Source organism: Strigops habroptila, chromosome 8 (assembly GCF_004027225.2).
Source record: "Strigops habroptila isolate Jane chromosome 8, bStrHab1.2.pri, whole genome shotgun sequence".
Taxonomy (NCBI): Eukaryota; Metazoa; Chordata; class Aves; order Psittaciformes; family Psittacidae; genus Strigops; species Strigops habroptila.
Genome location: NC_044284.2, coordinates 41901790 through 41924466, shown reverse-complemented (window position 1 = coordinate 41924466; position 22677 = coordinate 41901790). Strand labels below are relative to the sequence as shown.

At 48.1% G+C, this 22677-nt stretch overlaps 1 protein-coding gene across 16 annotated transcripts in view; it reads right to left on the bottom strand.

Annotated features, from left to right (window-relative positions):
- LOC115611870 (zinc finger protein 235-like) overlaps window positions 1-22363 on the bottom strand; it is a 41190-nt gene extending 18827 nt beyond the window's left edge. For 8 of the 16 annotated variants that reach the window (XR_003992727.2, XR_003992725.2, XR_003992733.2 and 5 more), the window contains exons 1-8: window positions 21927-22363; window positions 18894-20116; window positions 16992-17077; window positions 14177-14365; window positions 8632-8767; window positions 6741-6790; window positions 5195-5427; window positions 4192-4304 (exon numbers count right to left, since the gene is read on the bottom strand). Coding sequence is in view for 1 of the 16 variants with exons in the window: in XM_030495470.2 (XP_030351330.1) it covers window positions 8672-8767; window positions 14177-14365; window positions 16992-17077; window positions 18894-20016 (1494 nt within the window). In the remaining 15 variants the exon portion in view is untranslated. Of the gene's footprint in view, window positions 1-1915; window positions 1960-1994; window positions 2073-4191; window positions 4305-5194; window positions 5428-6740; window positions 6791-7039; window positions 7166-8631; window positions 8768-14176; window positions 14366-16991; window positions 17078-18893; window positions 20117-21160; window positions 21229-21926 lie in introns of those variants that run through there. The other 8 variants (XR_003992726.2, XR_003992737.2, XR_003992736.2 and 5 more) reach the window with 8 other exon arrangements.
- Between the last annotated feature and the right edge of the window lie 314 nt (window positions 22364-22677).

Below are 22677 nucleotides of genomic sequence, written 5' to 3'. Positions count from 1 at the left end.
ACTTGTACCAGCAGATTGCCTGTGGTGAACAGAGGTTTCATCTGCATTCATCAGCCCAAGGACTCTTAAGCCCAACAGTCCAGGACTTTTCCTAACACTTCATCTGAGGAAAGCCTCTGAAACTGCATCCTGACAGCAAGCTGGCAAGCCCAGCTCCCTCTCCCAGGAGGAACTGTGGGGAATGAGCTGTGGATGGCTGAGGCCAAAGAGTGGCGGTGAATGAATTTAAATCCAGTTGGTGGCCAGTCTCAAGTGGTGCTCTCCAGCGCTCAGTATTGGTTCCAGTTCTGTTTAGTATCTTCATCAGTGATCTGGATGAGGGGATTGGGTGCACCCTCGGTAAGTCTGCAGATGACACCAAGTTGGGTGGGAGCATTGGTCAGCATGAGGGAAAGGGAGGCTCTATAGAAGGCTCTGGACAGGCTAGATCGATAGGCTGAGGCTAATTGTATGAAGTTCAACAAGGCTCGGGGCTGGGTCCTGTGCTTGGGCCACAGCAACCCCATGCAATGCTATAAGGCTTGGGGAAGAGTGCCTGGAAGGGTGCTGGGAGGAAAAGGACCTGGGGGTGTTGGTCAATAGCCAGCTGCACATGAGCAGCTTGTGCCCAGGCAGCCAAGAAGACCAACAACATCTTGGCTTGTATCAGCAATAGTACGTCCAGCAGGGCCAGGGAAGTGATCATCTCCCTGTACTTGGCAATGGTGAGGCCACACCTTGAATCCTATGTTCAGTTCTGGGCCCCTCTCTACAAGAAAGATACTGAAGTGCTGGAGCGGGTCCAGAGAAGGGCAATGAAGCTGGTGAAGGGCTTAGAGCACAAGTCTGATGAGGAACAGCTAAGAGAACTGGGGTTGTTTAGTCTGTAAAAGAGGCTCAGGGAAGAACTTCTTGCTCTCTACAGCTACCTGAAAGGAGGTTGTAACAAGGTGGATGTTAGACTCTTCTCCCAAGTAACAAGTGATAGACTAAGAGGAAATGGCTTCAAATTGCACCAGGGGAGGTTCAGATTGGATATTAGGAAAAATAGGAGAAAGCTCACCTCCCCTTCCCTCTTTGCTCACTAGCACTGCCATAGGCCCTTCTCATGCCAGGTCTGTGCAACCTCAAACTCCCCAGCTGGTCCCACTTACAGACCTCTCTCCCTTTTGGGTCCAGTCTTGCCAAACGGAGCTAGCTGAGACCACAGCTATGGGCTTTGGGAGGTTCACCAGGACATTCACGGCTAGGCTGGCAGACTTTCCTGGCTCTTTTTTACAGTCTTACATAAACACACTGTTGTTTCAGGCAATATCGTGCCAGGGAACATGGTTTTAACTCAGCTTGCTTTCTTTAACTCTAGGCAACAGCTACTTGTTTAGGTTGTCTAAACGAGATCCATCCCTCTTGCTTGCAGTGTCAGAGCAGATCAGCCAGCTCCACCCTGATGCTTTCTCACACTTGTGTGGAGCTCAGACACCTTCACACAAGCTCTTGCTCCAAGTGGTTGAGGAGAAGCAAGTCAGAGAGTACTTTCATAGGTGATTAGGGCTGTATGTGAAACCCTAGTTGCTACTTCTGGGGATAGAGCCTCAGGCCATGAAGCAGCAGACTGCATGCTAATCTCAAGGAAGTGGTGCAAGAGGAGGAGGGAGCTTCCTTGGGCAGGAGGTTTATGTATCTTTATCTTTGCTGCTGTCAAAGGGCAATAGCTGAGATTGCAGCATCCTGGAAAGCCTACACACAAGCTATATCAACAAGTCTGGAAAATCACCTTCACTCTCTTGATAAAGTTCTTGATAAAGACTCTCTTGAACTCGCAGGCAAGTTCCCAGGAAGCCATCACCTCTACTGGCTAGAAATACATCAGCTTACATTTGAGTGAAGCCTTTGGCTTGCTCAAACCACAGGTACTGCCTGGAGATGCACAAGCCTTCTCTCCTGTTGAGGTTCACCACTGTTTCAGCTTTAACTTCTGCCCTGCAGAAACCAGTCAGACAGGTGAGGTTTATGGGGTGGTCATCCAAGTGCTGCCAAATCACTATCCAAGGGCAAGAGCTCTCACACAATACAGATTTCAACCAGGGAAGAAACTGGAGAGGAAACACACCACAGTTCAATCACTCTCTCCTCCTGCCCCACGAAAGGGACATGCCATCTGAGAAAGTCCATGAGCCTTTAACCTTTACTCCCGACTCTTCAGGCACAGACCTCCACTGAGAAGTCACTGCTGCAACAAAACCTGCAGTGCTACAGCAATGCAAAAGGCAGCATCTAGCTCCCTGTTCAGCAAGAAGGCAATTCCATGGGCATCATAGGAACATTGCCTTTGGAGCATTTCTCTCTACGTTTGTACACAAATATTCTTAATGAAAGAGCCCAAAGCCTGTCTCCAAACACTGGCCCCCAGCCCACCTCACCAAGGAGGACGTGGCGCGCAGCAAACCTGGCTGGGACCATGCTGATGCCACTCAGACTGCTAAATATCCTGTTCTGGTATGGGGAAAAAAAAAAAAGACTGCCTCAGGCTATGGTGGGAAAGGCTCCTTCTGTTCCCTGCATGGGCTGGGGTTACTGTCCTTCAGACTGTGGGCAGAGTGGGAGCTCCTCCCTTACTGCCTGTGGTGACCTCAGCAGAGCACAAAGCCACACTGCTTTTACAGCTTCGCCTGCCCAGATCCCTGGCTCTTGCCCATCCTGCCAGTTGGCCAGTCCACCCCAGAAGGCAGCTCCCTGTTTGTCTTGGATGACCTCCTGCCAGACCAGAGCTTTCCACAGCATGGCTCTTCTGTGCTGCTGGAGAGCAAATTTCCTGCTGTTTGATCCAAATTTGCCTGTCGTTTCACTGAGTGCTTAATGATTTCCTTCATCAAACCTGATCTTTCCATCAGGAAAGTGGCCCCGCAGCCCAGGGCTCTTTGGTAGGGAGCTAGAAGAGAGGCCTGGTAGTCAGAAAGCAAATGCTGCTGGTCCATGCCTCCTCTGGCCCTGGAGCAGGAGAGGACCTTCCCTCTCTTCTCAAGTGGATCAAGCATGGACATGGAGTGCCCTCTGCTGATCTGGCCATCGAGGGTGATGCAGGAGGGAGCAGCAGGCAGGGCTCAGCATCTTTGAAAACTTCTGAATGAGCAGGCAAGCCTCCAGCCTCCCTGCTAGTATTTTGTGAGCAAGGCAGAGACAGTACATTTCTCTCTGCTGATAAATTGCCATTAATGACAGCTCTGGGAGCAGCTGTTTGAGAAGCCAAGCTGGTACAAAAGGCCCATGTCATCCCATCAGCCAACTCCACACCTGCAGGTTATAGCTACCCAAAGAAACCAGGACATCTTCACTATCCTCTGCAGTCCCACTAGGCTTGAGCAATGCTTTCCTTGGGAGGGGGACAGCCTCGCAAGACCAACAGAGCATTAAGGGACAAGGAGTCAGCACGGGAGACTTGTTTGGCTGAAGCTGGTAGAGCCCCACTGAGGTCCTGCAGGTGTGATGGACTTAGTTTGCTCCAGCGCAGAAGAGCTTGGCACAGCCCCAAGACCACTCCGTATCTTCACCATCTCACTGGAGCAAACCTAGAATTGCTCCTGAAGCAGTGCCCAGCCATGGGGCTGGCAGGACACCCACAGCTCACAGCATCTCACACTGGAAGAAACCACTTTGTTTTAATTTTCCTCCACCCTGTCAAACCCTCTCCGATTCATTTGAAGAACCTCAAGTGAGGTTTATAGGCCACAATACAGGCAGCAAAGTCTACTCCTAGTTAATAAAATTCACTTTAAGAGATAAAAGCCTATTAGCACCTGGAGAATGATAGAAGTTTATAACATTGGCAGCAGTCTCACCCCCAACAGGTTTACGTGGCACAAGCAATGTCCAGGTAGATAGTCATCTCCTGGTCGCGGACTGAAATTGTCTCCTTCCCCTGACTGCAAAGACTGCATATTCCTTATCTCCTCTGCAGGGGAAGATTACCACCAACATGCAATGCATTCAAGTTTTGATTGCTTTCCCCTCTCCATTAATTTTTCCAGGACTTCTAGATGATCAGGACACAAAGCAAGTGGAGAAGGATCTGGCTCAGTTTTGCACTTGATTCCAAGGCAGAGTTTCCTTCCTCCTCATTTCTAGCCATGGCTTTTCTAGCGCTGCCAGTCCCCTTCTCTGGATATCCATGCCCCCTCTCTGCCATCAGTCCCACATGTAACATACAACACTTACCATCTTCTTGGACAGAAAAGACCTCTGCACCTTCATACTATGCCTCAGTCTCCTTGTTCTTCAGCTGAGACAAGTGTCACAGCTAAGCGCTAATGCGAAAAGTCAAGTCTCTCCTGTAAACCAAAGCAAAACTTTAGAGAGGAGGAGCACATGAAATCACACACAGCATCAACACAGAGCCCAGCCCGAAAACCTCAGTGCCTCTCTCAGGACCTCTCATTTAGTCTGATCTCTCTCTCATGAGCACCATTGGCAGTGTTTCATGGATGTATCAGACCAGGACACTCCTCCTTCCCCAAAACACAGCCACTACTGCAGCAGAGCCTGGCCTCTAACGGATGAGAACAATGCCATGCTTCAGGTAAAGCAAAAAGAGAATACAGTGCCACACAAATTCTCCTAAGAGGAAGAAATTAGGGTCAGGCCACACAGACCTGATGCCTTGTGGCATAAAGCCTTGTTTTTTGTAAGGAGCGTTGCAAAACCAACACTTTCCAAAGTGCTCACATCTTTTATCATGGAACCAGGGATACAGCTGAGGGTTGGTGGCAGGGGCACCACGAGGACCTATCCCTGCTTCCATGACCCACATACCCTTTTGCCAAACCCCACCTCTGGCCCTGACATGCTGAGAGCGCACAGCTGGTATCTCTATACAGCACCTAATCAGGAGATACCCAGCTGGGACAACCACCACCCCTCTGAGCACAGTATGTTCTTGCTATCTCACACTCACTGTAAAGTGCTGGCAGGAGAAATGCTGAATCAGGAGTGCTCAGCTGGAAGAAATTAGTTGGGTTTTAAGCACCAGCATGGCCCCATGCCAATCTGAAGCATTCCTATTTGGGGAGAGGAGGATGGACCCAGAAAGTGCAGTTCAGTGCCTTGCTCCCTGGGGAATAGCTTGGTCCAAACCTAGATGACATGCGCTGGAGCCAGGCAGTGGAGAGGCCTAGGGGACCCATAGTACACCCTTTGACAACTGAAAATCTTTTCGTAGTACCTTCTGGCCTCTCCTTCACAGGCCTGCAATGAGGTACCTTGGCAGCTGATGTTACTTGCAGCAGCAACACCCAGGAGCTCCCATCTGATGCCTGCCCCGTGTTCTGTACCACTGATGTTTTGTACTGCCAGCATGTTGTTAGCCTGGGGGAGTCAGCAAAACCCACAGCCACTCCTCAGGAGCCTGCCCTGAGCAGGCAAACTCTCCGATTTCCCTGAGCTCAGCAGTCCTTCCTGATAAAAGATGAGAAGGAGCCACTCAGAGAAAAGGAGAAGAAAACACTTTCAGCACTGGCTCTCCTCCCATCAGATAGAGAGTGCACAGCAGCACAAGGTCCCCAGGGTACAGCTCTCGGACGGCCCCAAGACATGGCTAAGCCAGTCAGCAACAGCTACAGGGAACAACCCAGCTTTCCATCCCAAGCCCTGAGCTCAGGGAGGAGATGCAGCCATCCAGGCCCCCCACCCTGCTGCACCCAGAAGGTACCCACTGGCACCAGGTGAGCTGGGGAGAGGAGGCACAACACCCCGTTGAAGCTCATGTCCCAGCCATGCCAAGGTTTTACCAAGGCTCAGCTGTGGAGCAGCTTCACCCCAGTGCTAAAAACAATAGCTGACCAGTTCCAGTGTTCCCAGCACCTATTCACAGGCATCTAAGTTTCTCCAGATGTCAAAAATCATACCCCCCTCAAGGCCCCGGCAAGAGCCAGCCTGGGCTATTTCACATTTTGTGGCTACTCCAACTGTGACCACCTGGTCTCTGCTGGGCAGGATGGGAGGGCAGAAAAGGTGTCCCTGCCTGCTCCCTTACCTGCCTCTTCCACCTGGGTGGTCACAGAGAGCAGGCAGCTAAGCTAGCCTGGAGCCAAGCAGCACCTCTACTAGGTACCCAACACTGTTTGAAACTCTCCAGCTTCTGCTAAAGAAGCTGGACCCACTGCAGAGGGGGTCACTTTGTCTACTGCCTCCAAGCTGTCAGCACAGCAAGCACCTACCTGCATCCCTGCCTGCCTGCTTCTCTGCCTGCGGTTCTTGCAGGGCGACATTGCCATCTGCTGCCTGCTGCTCAGCAGGACATGCCAGCCTGCCTCTGCCACCCAGGCCTGGCTCTCCTCCATCTCCACTTGCAGGCGACTGTCCCTGTGGGGACCCTCCATCAGGGAGTGCCACAAGTACTGGGGCAGCACCCATGCCACCATCCTCACAGCGAGCTGCTTTTCACAGGTGCCCCACTGGCATCAAACCCTGTGGGCAGCACAGAGCACACAGCTCCAGCCCGGCAGCGAAGAGCGCAAGGCAGCTGTGCTTCAGTCCCACCAGCACCTCCAGGTCTACCCTACTCAGGGACTTCGTACATGGCTGGTATACTGGTTTGCAGCTAATGAACATGCAACTGCACAGCAGCACAGGGATGGCAGAGCAGTGTCCCAAACTAGGGCCATGTCCCCTGCTGACAGCCCAGCTTGCAAGTACCAGCCTCACCACTCAGCTGCTGTGTAGCAAGGTCCTGGCACGGAGTGCTGCCCTCAGCTCTGCTGGTGACTCACCTGCTGAGCAGGAACACACACCTCCACCTCTTCTGCCTTGGGTTCTTCATCTGGAAACATAAAGATGTTTAACTTACAGCCACAGCGAGATATATTTGCTTATTTTAAACTTTAAAGCACCTACATACTGTTTCTACAGCCTAAAGTAAAAGATGCCACCAAAGGGAGAAGAGTAGCAGTAATTATCTGCACTTCAGTTTAATCTTTAGAGAAGGAATTGGTCTTCCAGCTATACTTGTTAAATGCTTTTAAATGATCTTTTCAAAGAGGCTGTGCAGTTTATAATTGAGATTACCCACCTGAGGTTTGCCACAAGCAGGCCTGGGTTTACAGGTCACCAACACAGACAAAGGCTGATGGTTGTTCTGATCTTTGAGAGGGACAAGATTACAGAAGATGGCATGGTAGCACATTGCTGGAGGTCACTGCAGGCAAAAACAGGAGAAATGGGGATTTCCCTTCCCAGTTACTTACATGATGCTGGGGACTATCTCCAAAGCCTGGCTTAAAGTTAATAAGAAGCATCACATGATGAGACCTCTGTAGGGGTCTAGATGACTTCCTACAGGAACTTACAAACACAGCAGTGCTTCTGTAGGAAATAGCATACACCAGTTTCTTGCATTAACTGGTGGAGAATGTTGGGGGTGAACAGCTACCAGCATTGATGCAAGAGGGGGAAGGAGTGCAGAAGGATTTGTGTAATTGCTGTTGTAGGAGGTGGAAAGTGGTTGCATGTGAGGAATCCTAATCTTTACTCAGAAAGCAGCGAGGGCTGAGGAGAGCTGAAGTGTGAATGGATGAGATCCTTATTATTGATTCCTCCTTTATATTTGAACAGCAGTTGGATCCACTAAAGTGGGACCTGCCAAAATACAGAGTGTGCTTGAGGACCAGCCAAGCCCAGCAGGCCTAGTAGGCTGATGTCTCTGCTTTGAAATTCACTGGTAGGATCTAAGACAATCAAGTGCTGAACAATACACTCAAAAAAGAGAAGTTATCCAAGATGTGGAACCCAGCCCCTGGACTGAGGGTTCTTGCTTTGTAGGTTGGCTGCCATGGCAGAAGTTGGAAACAAGAGAGGACCTTGGACAGAGCAGGAGTGTCGGTACTAAAGTAGTCATGAATTAAAAATAAAATCTAATTTTGAAGTGTTTCTCCATCTCCAGACAAGAGAAAATGCTTTCCTCCATGGGGATAAATATGTCTCCTGTTAACAACGAGCACAAATCTAACAAGTGCATCTGTCACCTCCACTTTAGGGTTGCAGTGAGTTATCACAAGAGATCGTTAACACTCATACTCCTGAATGCTGAGATTAACTAAGGTGTCTGAGGTCACATTGCTGTCAGGTCCTAACAGGTGCAGAAATGCACAGCCAAAAGCAGCACAGGACCACCAACCTATCTGTGGCCTGGGAGACTTGAGGGAAGCTGGGAGCCGGTGTCCCTTGTCCGCATCCTGGACAGACCACCAGACACACACTGGCTGCTGGACAAGACACTTGGCCACACGCCTATGGTATGCACACAGTCATGAGGAACAGTGTGAATGAATGAAATCAGGCTTGTCTGAGAGCAGAATCACCTTCCCCTCCTATCAGGTATGGCACTGAGATTTGCTGTGCTATTGCTAAATACTGCAGTATTATTTCCTATGTTTTACATCCATGTGGCCTCAAACACACAGCCTGCTCAGTAGCTGCCCCAGAACTCAATCTCCTCAGTTGCTGGCACCATCGCTCCTCTGTGGGCAGGCAACATGGTGTTTATCCCTTAACCTAATGCTGGTAACCAAGGAAAATATTGGGTGGGTGTCAGATCAGTCCAGGGACTGCAAAGATAAAGGAAGCACTTCACAAAGAAAAAATTATTTTAAAAAATGCACTTACCTGTGTGCTATAGATTTTGTGACATCTTTTTCTTCTGAAATCACCGTTTTCTCACCCAGGTCGTATGACTGCACTTTCTTAGTATGTGGCATCTCATAAGGCTTTTTCTTGGCTGCATCTTCAGCACAGAGCTCTGCTGCAGTGAGAAACCAGCCCAGGAGAACACGTTACTCACAGACCTGAGCAGGGAGAACAGTTTATTGTATTTTTCCCTGACAACATTTATCCCCCATTTCAAGAGTCTGAAGGGGAGAGTGATATTCATCAAAATTACCTTTTTCTTCCACAGGATTTCTTTTTCTTTCAGCATACCTGCCCTGGGCAGGGAAAGCACTGTGCATAGGGAAGGCTCCCTCGCCACCAGCATGGCTGGAAGGAAACCAACAATGCCAGGGTCACCATAGGACCATACCAGCCCAGCACTACTTTCAGCAACCTGTGTTAGAGAGGGAGCTCCAGCCCTGGTCCCTGCTCTCTTTGTAGCTTGTGAACAAGCCTCAGGTGGCCCCAGTGGTGATGCTCCTCTCACCATAATGAGCTGAACCTGCCTCCAACCTCTGCAGATCTCTTCCCATAACTTTCTCCTGCCCTCTGGTCTTTAAACCATCCCCAGTCTGCACGCAGTGGTAGCTTCCCTGTGAGTTCAAATCCTACCTCTGTTCCCCAACCCAAGCTAAACCTCTCTGCTTCACAGAGATGCTGACAAGACATGGCAAATGCTTTTTGCTGGTACGGTGTGGTTTGCTTCAGTGCAAAAGGAGGCTACATGAGAAGGAGCATGGGAATAAAACTGTTAGGAGGAGCATTTCAGACTACTGGGTGCAGGGATGCTAACGTATGGAGATTACTGTTTGGGAAGCCAGTTCATTTATATCACATCCCCGCAATAAATAATAGTTTCATAGACAAGCAATGGTGCCCTGCTGAGGCAGCCTGCTTATGGGTGCTCATGTACACCGTCACACAGCAGCAACCTCATGGCCCAGTTGGCCATGACTCCAGAAGGAAATGGGTTTATATGTCTCTGGTTTCCTGTGGGCACCACAACATTAATTCCTTTGAGTTACTGGATCTAGAGCTGTCTCCAGGACACATGCTCTCATTTACTGCATGCACATAGTCCAAAATACAAAAAACAGAGGAAACAAGCACCCAGGGAGCAGACAGTGGGATGGCAATGGCTTTGTCATGCATCCACCTTGCTAGTGGTACTGTGCAGTGGATCATCTTCAAGATGCTCCAAGTGCAGCCTAGGGGTAAGCACCCCTTCTCACATGCTCCCCCAGTTCCTGACAACAGGATCATATTCCCATATTTGCACGTGCAAAGCCCTGATCAGCAGTGCAAGTCTGAAGGCTGCTCTGTAGCATTTTTGTTGAAATATTGCCAGGACTTTGGGGGATTTAATTTCTGCTAATTCCAAATAAAACAACTGTAGGCAGAGAGTCCTCAGTGCTGAGACTGCCTACAAAGTGAGCATCTCAAAACAAAGTGAAAGGTTTGATTTTGATGTCAGAGAGGACACAGAAACACTCAGCATGAGGAAGTGAAAGCTAAGCAGTGTGTGAGAGACAGGCAATAAGAGAAATGGGGAGAAAATATTCCTGCAGGAAAGCTCCCACACCAGAGACGGAAACACACAGTGGACTTGCAGGGAGGGAGAAACCACTCGCATGGTGGCCAAGGAACAACTAGATGGTGAGAAATACATCCTGAAGAGGAAGGAAAACAGGGATTAAGCACAATGCACCGGGGACAAATTGAAGGTCATAGCATGAAGTCCTGGGAGGAAAAGCACCCAGTGAGCTTTACTGGTGCTTGGGCTCTTCCTGGCAGAAGTGGAAATAGCATCTAAAAGCCAGGAGCAGGCAAAACTCTCCTGGTAGGTGCACCAGGAGGCATAACTCGAGCAGGCGGGACAGGCAGGTAGGGCAGCCCTGCTGCATTTCCCAGGCTGCTTTCTTCGATGCAGGCAGCAAGGCTGGGGGGAGGAAAGAAGCTGCACCTCCAGAGGCTCTGCAGCTGCTCCGCTGTACACTAACAGGTGAGCCAGACACTGGCAGACTTGCATGGGATGCTCTCATCTCCCATGCAGGGGCCCGCGGGCTGCTCCTGCCAGGCTGACTGCCCCATCAAGGTAAGGCTCTGCCATGTGCAGCTGTGGGAAGGCAGGCAGGCCTGAGGGTGATGGGGAGCGATATTGATGGGGGGTTCCAGAGAAGAAACAGGCAAGAGACCACCGGGCACTGTCCCCTTCTGCAGTGAGATCTCCAGATGTTCCTGGCATCACCTTGCAGACTGAGGGTAGATGACTGTCTTTGGAAAGTGGCTTCAGGGAAACGGGTTCACCCTTGTGATGTGTCCGTAAGCAGCTTTCCTGCAGGTGCTCTCCTGCCCCTCCACAGCAGTGGACTGCAGCAGGCTGGACAGCCCGTACACTATTGCCCATAGCCTTCCTCTTGGGGAGCAAAGAAATAGATGAAAGCAGCATTGGCATTTCCCAATGCTCACAAGTGCTGTCTCTGTAAGCAGCAGGCTTGCTCAGGCTCAGCCAGCTGGCTCCAAACTATTAGGCAGCCTCTGAGCAAGGGTGTTGGGGGACACTAGTAGAGCTGCATCCAAACGGGAATTCAGCATTCAAAGACACTGCACCTCCTGCTAGGGAGAGGAATGGGGCTTCTCCCTTTCTCTGCTGGGGTTTGCAACAGGCTTTGTCTTCCTGAGAAGCATGCCCTCCTCCACCCACCTCCCCAGCCTTGCAGCAGCATGGGGAACATGTTGCTCTTCAGACCCCTCGTGCAGCATGAGCTCGTTGGGACATTTTATACATGCACGGGAGAGCAGGGCAGAGCCCACTGACCTGCTTGCAAAGAGCACTGGGGGGCCTCAGCGCTGCATGTCCGACAAACAGCAAACCCACTTGTTGCTGGCTGCATCTACCTCATTGTCAGGGTCTGATTTTAATTGTCTTTAAATGTTCTGCACAAAAGAGGGGAGTAGAAATGTGTTTGCACTGCTGCTTCCATGCCTGGGGGCAGGAGGGAACTTGGCTTGCCCATATCCCTGCTAGCAGGGCAACTGCTCTGCCGAGCTAGCTGGGTGGGCTGCTGGACAGCTTTCCCACCTTCACCATCACAGCTCCAAACCCTCACTCTCACTCTCTTGCTATTTTTATTTCTCTAGAAATGATCTGTGTGGCCAGGTGACCTTTATTAAAACCATATTTTTTAATACTGTGTGATTCTGCATTAATGTGGAGCTCTCTGCTGGGCCCTCCAGGAATGGAAGAAGCAGCTACTGCTCGCTTGGCATTCTAACATGTGAGCTCATTAGCTGTCAAGAGAAACAGTCACTGGATCTGAAACCTGGCACAGCATCAAGGCCTCTGTAATTAATAATGTCTGCATTTTGTTTCCTGATGGTTCTGTATTTAGAAAAGCACGAAAATAGTTTAAAACTGCAGAATATAAAAATCCATGCTTTCAAATAAGCATTGTAGCCATGAGAAAAGGGAAAAGGACATCAGATGTAAGCATAAATCAATGTGACCAAAGACAAAATCAGCTACATTAAGAAACAGCTGCCTGATTGCTTTCTGCTCCTCATGCCTGTTGTTCCTTCCTGCTCCAAAATCCAGGTCCTCTACAGCAATGGCCCTGTGGGCAGAGGAGCCTTAGAGGTGTCCATTTCGCCTGCCCCATCGCAAAGACCACGTATCCCCTGGCACAGCATGGAAGAACCCTGACTTCCCCATCCTAAAGACAAGCAGTTGAGGGAGAGCCGCAAAGCCAGAGGAAAACCAGGTTGCAAGTTCCTCTGCACACCAAGGAACCTCCAACACACAGCTTGCAGGGAAAGAGGAGGTGGTCAGGCTGATCAAGCACAGGGGAAAGGGAGAGCTCGGTCACTCATGCATTATTTATTTCTGATCCCTCTCCCTCCAGGAAAGGAGGATCCCAGCTTGGCCAGCATGGGAACTATCCCCCCAGCAACGCTGAGCACCCTGCCCTGGCTGTGCAAAGCTGCCACATACATTTCCTAGGACGGTGAAAACCCATCACCCCCATCGGTTAAGCAAATAGACACCGAGTTTAAATTCCCTCTGGAAATAGGCAAGGAAACCAAACTGAAGCCCAAACCCACCTTCACTGCCAATGAGATGAGCGCTGCAGAACACAACCCTTTCACACAGAGTATGTTGGATAGGGTAATTACAGGCAAAATATTTGCAGCCCTTGCCCTCCTCTCAGGAGAGCTGCTTTCTGAAGCACTGAGTGTTTCTACAGCAATAAGCTGCTTTCTGAGACCAAGAACAGGGATTAGACAGTTGGTAAAAATGGTTTCTCTCAGGTACCTGATAGCCGAGGCAATTAAAAGAAAATTAAACTGACATTTCTAACTTGCAGTGTAAGAGAGATGTGCAGTGGTGAAATAATTAAAAATTACTGCTGGGAACATACAGTTTTCACCCATCTGTTGCAAAGAACAAAAGGGCAAGAAGTATTTTTTGCCTTTTTTTCTTTCTTCTTTCTTCCTTGATAATTGCTACTCTTGCTGCATCCCCAAATGCTAGAAGTGAGGGGTTTTCCAAATGATGGCAGACATATTTGTGGTCGGTACCTGGTTTATCCAGCCTCACTTGATGACGAACAACATTTTGCCAGCCAGATCTCCCTGCTCAAGTTATTCACATGAAGGGCTCAAACCTTCATTTTCTGGTCTGTAGCACTTGCCTGAAGGGTCTTTCCATTAACTGCCTGGGGGCAGTTCCGTGATGAAGCTGCACTTCCATCCCTTGCTGTGTCCTACTGCCCAGCATCATTTGCTTCTCCACCAGCTACACTGCTGTACCAACTGCATCTGAGCCTCTCACGCAGGGGAAATGATTCTCTGGATGGGTGAGCAGCAGCATCCTCATGCAGATAGGCTCACACTGCCAGCTCCTCCCAAGAGCTCAGCTGGCCACTCCTGGAAAGGGACTTCCCAGCTGTTTTTCACAACTCCATGGAACACAGTGCTCAGGAAGGAAGATTCACCCCCTACCTGAGTGTCCCATAGGACCTGAAAGACGAGGAATGGCCAGGGGACACGGTAGATATGCTTTGCCAACCTCTTCATTGCAGTAAGTGCCCTTGCATGTGTGAGAAAACAGAAAGCCCCTTCCACCTTTCTCATCAGCTAAAAGAAGAGTGATACTTATTAAGTGCCTGCTGACCAGATGCCAGTCTGGTCAGGATCCAAGTCCCAGAATGCTCTTCACATGAACCTCATGCTTCTTTACAGATCCCCAAGTCATCCTTGCCCTCGTCATTACCTCCAGTAGCCATGCTTGGCTTACGCTGTAGCCCATCACCCACAGGCACTCCTCCCTTGGTCCTTCCTTCCACCCTTCCTACTATGCCAGCCCAATGCCGGGTTCATTTGCAGGAGACAACAGGAGCATAGGAAAGTTTCTGATGTTTCCTAAGTCAGAGGATCTCCAGATTTTAGTCTCTCTCATGCAGAGTGAGGCTTGGTATACCCTGGACTGGTGTTTAGCACTGACCTTCTGGAAGGGACAACAGGGCTCTGCGTAGTTTGAGGACGAGCATCCCCTTTCCCCACAAGGTAAGCAGGTGAGGGATGAAGCCCAGAAGCGTAAAAGGTGCGTGCTGCTCCAGAGTCCACATGAGTCTGCTTCAGCCTGTCCAACCTCCCATACGCAAGCTCTTCCAGGAAGGGTTTGGAGGCCAGTCTAGAAGAATAAGGAAGGTGCATGCTATGCTGACTCCATCATTTCCACTACCAGGAATGGTGGTCATGTTTTACAGGTCTATACACAGCCAGTAAAATCTTTACAAAGCAAGACAGAAAAGTAATTTTAAACTCTTCCTCAAGTTTCCTGATGAAAGAAGCAGAAAAACATTTACAGCAAACTGTGAAACAAAAAGGAAGTCAGGTCAACAGACAGGTGAGTGCACAATGCACACGGCATGGCTCTGCACTGGAAATTGCTAAAAGCCCACCAAATTGCTTCCCCATTTTGCATATGAACAAAGCAGATCAAGCTGGGCCTTTCCCCGCTCAGAGCTGGCTGTCTTCTATCGCAATAAATCACATCAATTTGAGGAAGCACATCCAGAAAGACAGCTGTCCTTGTTTCCAGTTTGGAGAGGAGCAGAGGTCCTTCGCCTTGCTGCCTTAGTGGGTCTGACCTTTACAGCAACATTGCTGGCAGCACTACTCCTCTGCACTTTGGAAGGATGTCCAGCATTGCTGGGATGTTGCTTCTGGATTTCTTATTCTGCCCTTCACGGTGGTAAAAACCTGCTGAAGAGCTGATCCCTTGTCCCAGATCACTTGGCCATGCAGTGCTACTGCAGGCATGCAAATATATCCGTAACTGATATAAATGTGCTTATAATAAATATGCTTGTATTGTAATAGTATTGTAGCTGCCAAGCATGGGGGAAACCTAGTTTTATAGTTCACTCTTGCAGTGATTACTGTCTGATCATTACAAACTGGATGCTGTGTCACAGTATGCAAAAAGAGAAGGAAATAATGTAGTTAAAATTGGGGATATTCTTTTTGTTTACATGAACTCCCCTGTCCTGGAGCTATTTTAAAGCTGCTCTTGTATCTCAAGTGAATACACTGGAAATAAATATTACCTACTCATGTATGACATGAACAAGAAAATCTCTTGTGCTTTTAGCTCACACATGCTGCTGTAGTCTCGAGCAAATCCAGGTATTTGTATAGATGGATAGTGTGTTTCCGTGTCTACTACTGCATGCAAGGACTGTGCATCCGCACATGTTCAGAAGTGATGCAAGACATGAGGTCTTGCAACTACTCACAGATGTCTTCCTGTACCTCAACCCAAGTCAAGAAATAGTTCCAGTGCTGCAGACTCCTGGCCCTCACTGATCTGGAACCACCAGCTAGTCCTTGGCATCTACAGTACTGTTTTCTTACTTTATTAACAAAGGTGTTGCATGGTAAATATGCCCGTGCTTGTGGAATGTAGAACCTTGCACAAAGGAAAAGCTACTACTCTACAGTCTTTCTGCCCCTCTGTGATGGAAATGAGTTGGGCAGAAGGAATGTAGTGAGGAGACAGGAAAATTAGCAAAGAGCAATTCCACTGTTCATAAACACCATCTAGCGATCAAAAGCACTTGCACAATCAGGATCCCCTGCTCAGAGCTCCATCCTTATGCTTCTGTCCAAGTGCTTGCTGTAATGCTCTGGCAATGATGGCCTGTGAAGGAGCCTTTGCACAGCACAGCATCAAAGGGAACCACTTCTTCCATGGCCTTTACAGACACAAACAAGCTACCAGATACATTGGCTATTCTGAACGAAGAAAAATTACTTCTGCTGAAACCACACATTTCAAAACCTCTCTAATGAAGAAATGCTGTAGAGCAAGTACATTTGCTCACTCTGTCTCTTCCTGTTTCAGCTAGATACTGTGAGTGGCTATGTCTGATGTAGACTATCAGCATCTAAGACTGACACTGCATCTAAGACTGACACTGTCAGTGTCAGGGCCATTTCTAAACCTTTATATTAAAATAGTAAAGTGCAGAAGTAACAATCTCTGGGTTAAATTATGCTCCAAACGATTTCCTGTAGCTTACAAAGGAGTTAGTGGAAGTTTCTTTGAAGAAGGTTCAACATGCTTTTCCCAGAAACCATCACATTTTAATTACTCCTTTCACACATCCAAGCACTTTATATGCAAGTCAACCTTCCAGGCAAGTATCTTTTTAATAACCTTTTAGTTAAGCCTAGTAGTTTTCACTTCATCAACTATTTACTCTTCCCATTAAACAGACCTTTGTTCAAAACACTTTCACCATTATGCTCTTACAGATACAAATTCCACCAACTGCTTACACCAAAAAGCAGAACAACTAGATGTTCCCAATTACAACTGTCTAAGCAGAACAGTCACACAACATAAAAGTACACATATTGGTGCACTTTAATTGGATATTAAGACCTGCTACAGCAAGAGCAGTGCATACCTGAGGGAAAAAGTGAGATCCTGAAAAGGGGAGACTGTAGCCGACAACTTCAAAATGGGTTTAGGTGAGGGTGGAAACTTAGTGCATGGTAGCTTCTGGAATGGCTTTGTCACCTTGCTACCTGCCCTCTCTCCAGGTCACTTCAGATTGTGTTGAACAGCAGGGTGCCCACAGAACAGCACTGATGACCTTTCTCTGCAGATCATTTAGCCACAGCCAGGACTTTTTACATGCAAAGATCTTTCCTCTTAGAAAGGCTAAGCAGCTCCCAGATAAGATTGACCCTTTGCTAAGGAGCCCCACCAAAAGCCCTTCAGAAACCTAAAACCATACTGAAACTACCTGCAGAAGGGAGTTTGGAGAAGTCTCACTCACAGCTGTAGTGGACGCATATGGTACACAGGGTCCAGTCATCCCAGCAGAGGTATCTGCATTACAAAAGTACATCATTTCAGAGACAACAGAACACATCCCCAGGAAGTGAGATGCAGATCAGTTCCATAATCTGGAGACTTCTTTGAGGAATTAAATTAAAATGACCCATTAGTGAGGCTGAGAGAATTAGTCTCCCATTCATAATCAAGCCACAGCGTTGCTGCGCACAGTAGTTCAGCTTGATCTGAGTCAAGGACCTCACACCAAACACAACAGTAGCCACAACTGTAGAACGCCTGCTCAGCTGTTGCATGGGTGGAAGGTGCTGAGCAGCCATCGCCATTTTTCACTCTATGAAATATGCAAACAAATGGCACAATCAGTACTTTACACTAAATAGCCTAATAGTAAATGCAAAGGTACATTACCCTGAAGCTTTACTTTCACTCTGCTGTACAACTTCCTGCTGAAAAGGCAGAATGCATTAGAAAGAAATTAGTGAAATTATGGCAGCTGGCAGAGGAAAGGAAGCAAAGCTTTCTGACATGGAAAGGAAATTAAGCTGGCAACTTAAGGACAAACTGGATGCATCCACCACAGTGGTTAACAGAAGATTAAGTGCCATTATTAAGTTTCAAAGTTAAAAAACCCACTTCTATAACTGAGGCAATACATACCTCTTTGGAATTTACAGCCCTGGGGTATTTGGCAGCACCTGCTGAGTCTGCTCAGCTAGTTTCCAAGGAAATTCTTCTTCACTAACCATTTGAATCTAAACCAAAGTGAAGAGTCTAGCAGACACTTCGGGTAGTACTCGGACATGTCACAGAACACAAAACATCCTTTTGTTATGAGAACCTTCTGCGTGTGAAAATGTTTAAATGAAGAAGATTTCTATGCAATGAGTAGCAAAGGTGGCTTAAATTTGTTCTTCTGCTCTTTAAACGTATTCTGAAACATTTCCTACTGTAATACTCAGCTGGACAGATTTAGAGTGCACAGTTCCACCAGACAGAAATGTATTCAAATCCTTCACCCCAAGAACATCCACCATCATAGCAAAAATAAAGTTTTTTCCATTTTAAACAGACATTCACTAATCACACAAAAACGTGAGTAAGGGATCAGTACTCCCTTAGATAGAAACATTTATGACATACAGATGGTAACCTGAGTTTATTAAGGAACTGATTTGTGGTTGTTTGTGGGTTTTGGTTTGTTTGGGTTTGGGGCTTTTTTTTTAAATAACCAACATAATACTTCACCTCCAAAAAAAAAAAAAAAAAAGTAACGGAAAGAAAAACTCAGGAGATTGCAAGGAGAGAAGAGATAGAGCGACAACTCTGGACTGTTCCAACTTAGCAAAGACATGCAACAACAGATCTCCAAACCCAGTGCCAAAGAGCCATCACACTTAAGAAGGTAGGGCAAATTTATCCAGTGGCCAAGACTGCAGAGAGAAGTCTCATAACTCATGCATCCTTGCAAAAAGCACAAGCTGATGCATTGTCACTTCAGCGAATTGAGATAGCACTAGCACTTGTGAGAGATTTCAGTCTTCTCAAGCTTCACATTTCATTACTCAGTGGTAATTAGGTTATTTTTTTTGTACAAAGCTAGTTTAAAGCCAGTAAGTGCAATCTCTACCATGTACAAGTTCCAGAGATCCCCGTGATGCAGTGTTCCCTGTCAGCCACTGCTGGGAAGCAGGTCTGCACTGGCCAGAGAGCATGCAGTGGGAATGCTTTCTCCAGCCCAACTAAGTAAGCCTCATACAGGTAAGAAGCAACCAAGGAGACCACAATCACAAATGAACTAAGAATTATGATTTGTCCAATTTGTGTGTGCGCTCATGCCTCCGTAGGGTACCTGACTCAGTGAAGGAATGACCACAGTAATTGCAAGAGTAGGGCTTCTCTCCAGTATGGATGCGGTGATGGCGCTGGAGCGATGCCAGTTGGGTGAACGTCCCTCCACACTCCTCGCAATAGAAGGGGCGCTCCCCAGAGTGAGTCTGCTGGTGTCTTTTCAGCCTTAGCAACTGGACAAATGCCATGCCACACTCCTGACACTTATAGGGCTTGTCTTGTCGGTGGATTACCTTGTGTTTGGAAAGCAGGTTAGGCTTATCAAAACTTTTGCCACATGTTGGACAGGAATAAGGTTTACAGTCATCCTCCTCAGACTTTTGGTTCTCTGCACAAGGCTGATCACTGTACTCAACAGTGTGTTGGTTACGGTGCACTACTGACCATGGGTTCCTAGCCATGCCATTTCCCAAGATCACCATGGAGCGCTCTATCTTGTGCACATTGCGCAAGTGCCTCCAGACATCAGCCGTGCGAATGAAACCCTTGTCACACTCTGGACATTTGTGTGGCCTCTCACTAGAATGAATGAGCTTGTGCATTCGCAAATTTGCGGCACGGAAGAACTCTTTGGCACAGACGGGACACTGGTATGAATTTTCCACAAGGTGAGTTCGCTTATGTTCCTGCAGCTCACTCATACCCTGGAAAGTGGAACCACACTTCTTGCAACCATATGGCAAAGCTTCCTCAGGGACAGGCTCCAGGGAGACATCAGCAAGAATGGTATTTTTGTTTTCAGCGTGTAGTCTTCTCTGTGGTTTCTCAGACTGCTCAGGGGAACAGTGCTCTAAATCTTTATCTTCACACTGCAGGTCAGAGTTGGTACTGGAGGGAATAAATACCCCAGCTGTACTCTCACCTCGTTTCTGGTAGTAGGTCTCATAGTATTCTTTGTCTTCACACTGCAACTCTGCAGGAAGCTCCTGCTTACCTGAAGGTCCAGCAGAGTTGCAACAAGGACTGCATGTCTCTGAGTAATTCATGTCTTCCTCCTTCTGGAGACTAGATGTGTGGCCCACCTGCTTAGCAGTCTTTCGGGAGTAATTTGAATGCTTCTCACCTGTGTCACAAACGTTATTCTCAGAGTCCCAGTCCACATTCACATCCATCCTCTGAGGCATATGCTGTGTTCATCGGCAGCTCGTCAATGATGTGTATGCCAAGAGCTTCAAGTCTTTCACGGTAAACCCATCTCATTCTCAGCTCTCTTTACAGTCCTCTCTACAAAATAAAATACCCATTTCATCAGTGATTTTTCTGGTAAAAATAAAAAGTTATCACAGTGAAGATTTTTTTCTGATTAAAAGAATGGGGCAGACTATTAGTTATGCAGTAGGAGAGACAGAATCATCTACTATTATATATTTAGAAAATATACATTCAGCATACAAAATACAGACCGACCACATTTAAATCCTCTATCATAATCCAGCCTTCACTACAAATATAAATTGATCATTTCCATTTAAAATTCACCTAAAAATGAGAAATCTTCAGAACTCTGGGGTTCAGAGACTTTTGACAAAGTCCTACACCACATCTGCTCCCATCACATATATTTTTCTGAGGATTCATGCTTAATCCTTGTTTTTACCTTGTTAAATACGAACTAGGAGCACCAGTCACAAGGTGTTTCTTTTAGAAACTTGTTAAGTAATGCAATGAGACCCAGAAACCGTGTCAAACAGCCAAAACCAGAAGCAATGTACGGAAAGGGGGTCTGGAGAGCTCAGGAGTGCCTTTGGAACTGACCAATAATCCTGACCAGCATTATTATAATTGTCTTGAGGATATTTGGGGTCCCTGTGCCACTACCAGTTAGCACCATGCAAAGACAACATATGCAACGAAAGGCATGAAAGCGCTGTCCAGAAAGCCAACTGGATCCTGGGCTGCATCAAAAGAAGTGTGACCAGCAGGTCGAAGGAGGTGATCTTGCCCCTCTACTCTGCTCTTGTGAGACCTCACTTGGAGTATTGTGTACAGTTCTGGTGTCCTCAACATAAGAAGGACATGGAGCTGTTGGAGCAAGTCCAGAGGAGGGCCACGAGGATGATAAGGGGGCTCAAGCACCTCCTATATGAAGACAGGCTGAGAAAGTTGGGGCTCTTCAGCCTGGAGAAGAGAAGGCTGTGTGGAGACCTACAGCAGCCTTCCAGTATCTGAAGGGAGCCTACAAGGATGTCGGAAAGGGACTCTTCATTAGGGACTGTAGAGATAGGACAAGCAGGTATTCTATGATTCAAAGCACAGTCAGTAACCCACCAGAGCTGGCCCACTGCAACAGCTTACAGCTTCCAATTCTCTGGGTAAACTTCCTTTGCAGACCAGCCTTGCTAGCAGAAAATATAAGCAATGACAATTAGTCAGAAATAACTGACTCAAACTTTCTTGTGAAGAAGATGCTATTATTTATGCCATACCAAGGCACAGATTCACAAGGGGTTTTCTAGATTTGTCCCAGCAGCCTCTGTTGACAGCAAGTCCACAGGGAGCATTCACTCACCTTTTTTAAAGCTGCATTCACACCAAATTGCTAACCTAAACTCAGAAATGGCATTTTTCCCATCCTGATGAATGGATAATTTGGCAGCCCCCATCTTCTCCTTCATACCTACTTTTCATATTCCCTTTACTCCCACTGTTTCTTCACTTCCTCTTAACTGCTTTTGTCTAGGTAAGACTTTTCTGAATGCAAGAACATATATATATATAAACATATATGTAAAAATGTACATTTCTGTATTTCCATGTGTACATGAATATAAAGCTTGTCTGTTCAGTTTCAGTAGGTTTAAATAGTTATAAAAGGACTATAGCAATGTGCATAAAGAGACAGATCTTCACATCTCAGAAAGGTCAGCTTCATGAGACACAAGCTGCGCCTTCTTCTGCCCTGATACAGAAAACATGCTGAATTGGTCTTCTTCATTAGTCACTGCCTGGGACAGAATGGCTCGAGTCACCCCACAACTTCAACCATTCCCGTTAATTTCCTAACGAGTGTATGAGAACAGGAACTATTCCTCACCTCCTGCAAGGGGCTGAACATCTCCCGCAGCACACCACCAGCTCGGTAACTGATCTGCTATTTCCTTTGTCGAAGAAAAACTTTTCACGGCAGGCTGGCACTGCTTGGCTTATGAAAACTCCCTGACAAAAGCCAGTCCGGTTTCCACGGGAGAGATATTTAAACTACGAGGCAGGATTAAAAATAACAATAATTTAAAAATGAAAAGGTGGGTTTTGGTCCTGGCAGAACGAACCCCAACTTCTCCCCGCCGCACAGCCGGGGGCCGCGCACGCCGCCGGTTCCCCCGCTCCCCGGCCCCGCTGCCACCGCGCAGCCCTTCGCGCCGGCGCGGAAGCCCCCGGCTAAGGCGGCGGCGGCGCAATGGCAGCGCGGCGAGGCCGGCAGGGGCCGCGGCTGCCAGCAGCGGCGCGGGACCCGGATGGGCCGGGAACCCCCTCCCGGCCCCGGCGCCCGATCCAGACTGCTGCGGCAGCGGCCAGCGGGGCCGGGACGTCCGGAGAAACGTCCAGGTGGGTCAAGCGTTGGCTGCACGCGAGCACGTGCCCGTCCCGCCTGCGTCTGCAGAAAGGCGCGCTCGAACCCGCGGTGCTCCGAGGGACTGGAGCCGCCCCCCCAGCTCCAGCCTGCTGCGAGTCACACGGTGGTTGTGCCTCCGCTCCCCCCGCTTCCCAACGGCAAGAACTGAGCGTCTTCCCGCAGAAGTTTGGCGGTGACTGGATTCAGTTTCAAGCTTTGCTTTGTCAGACGG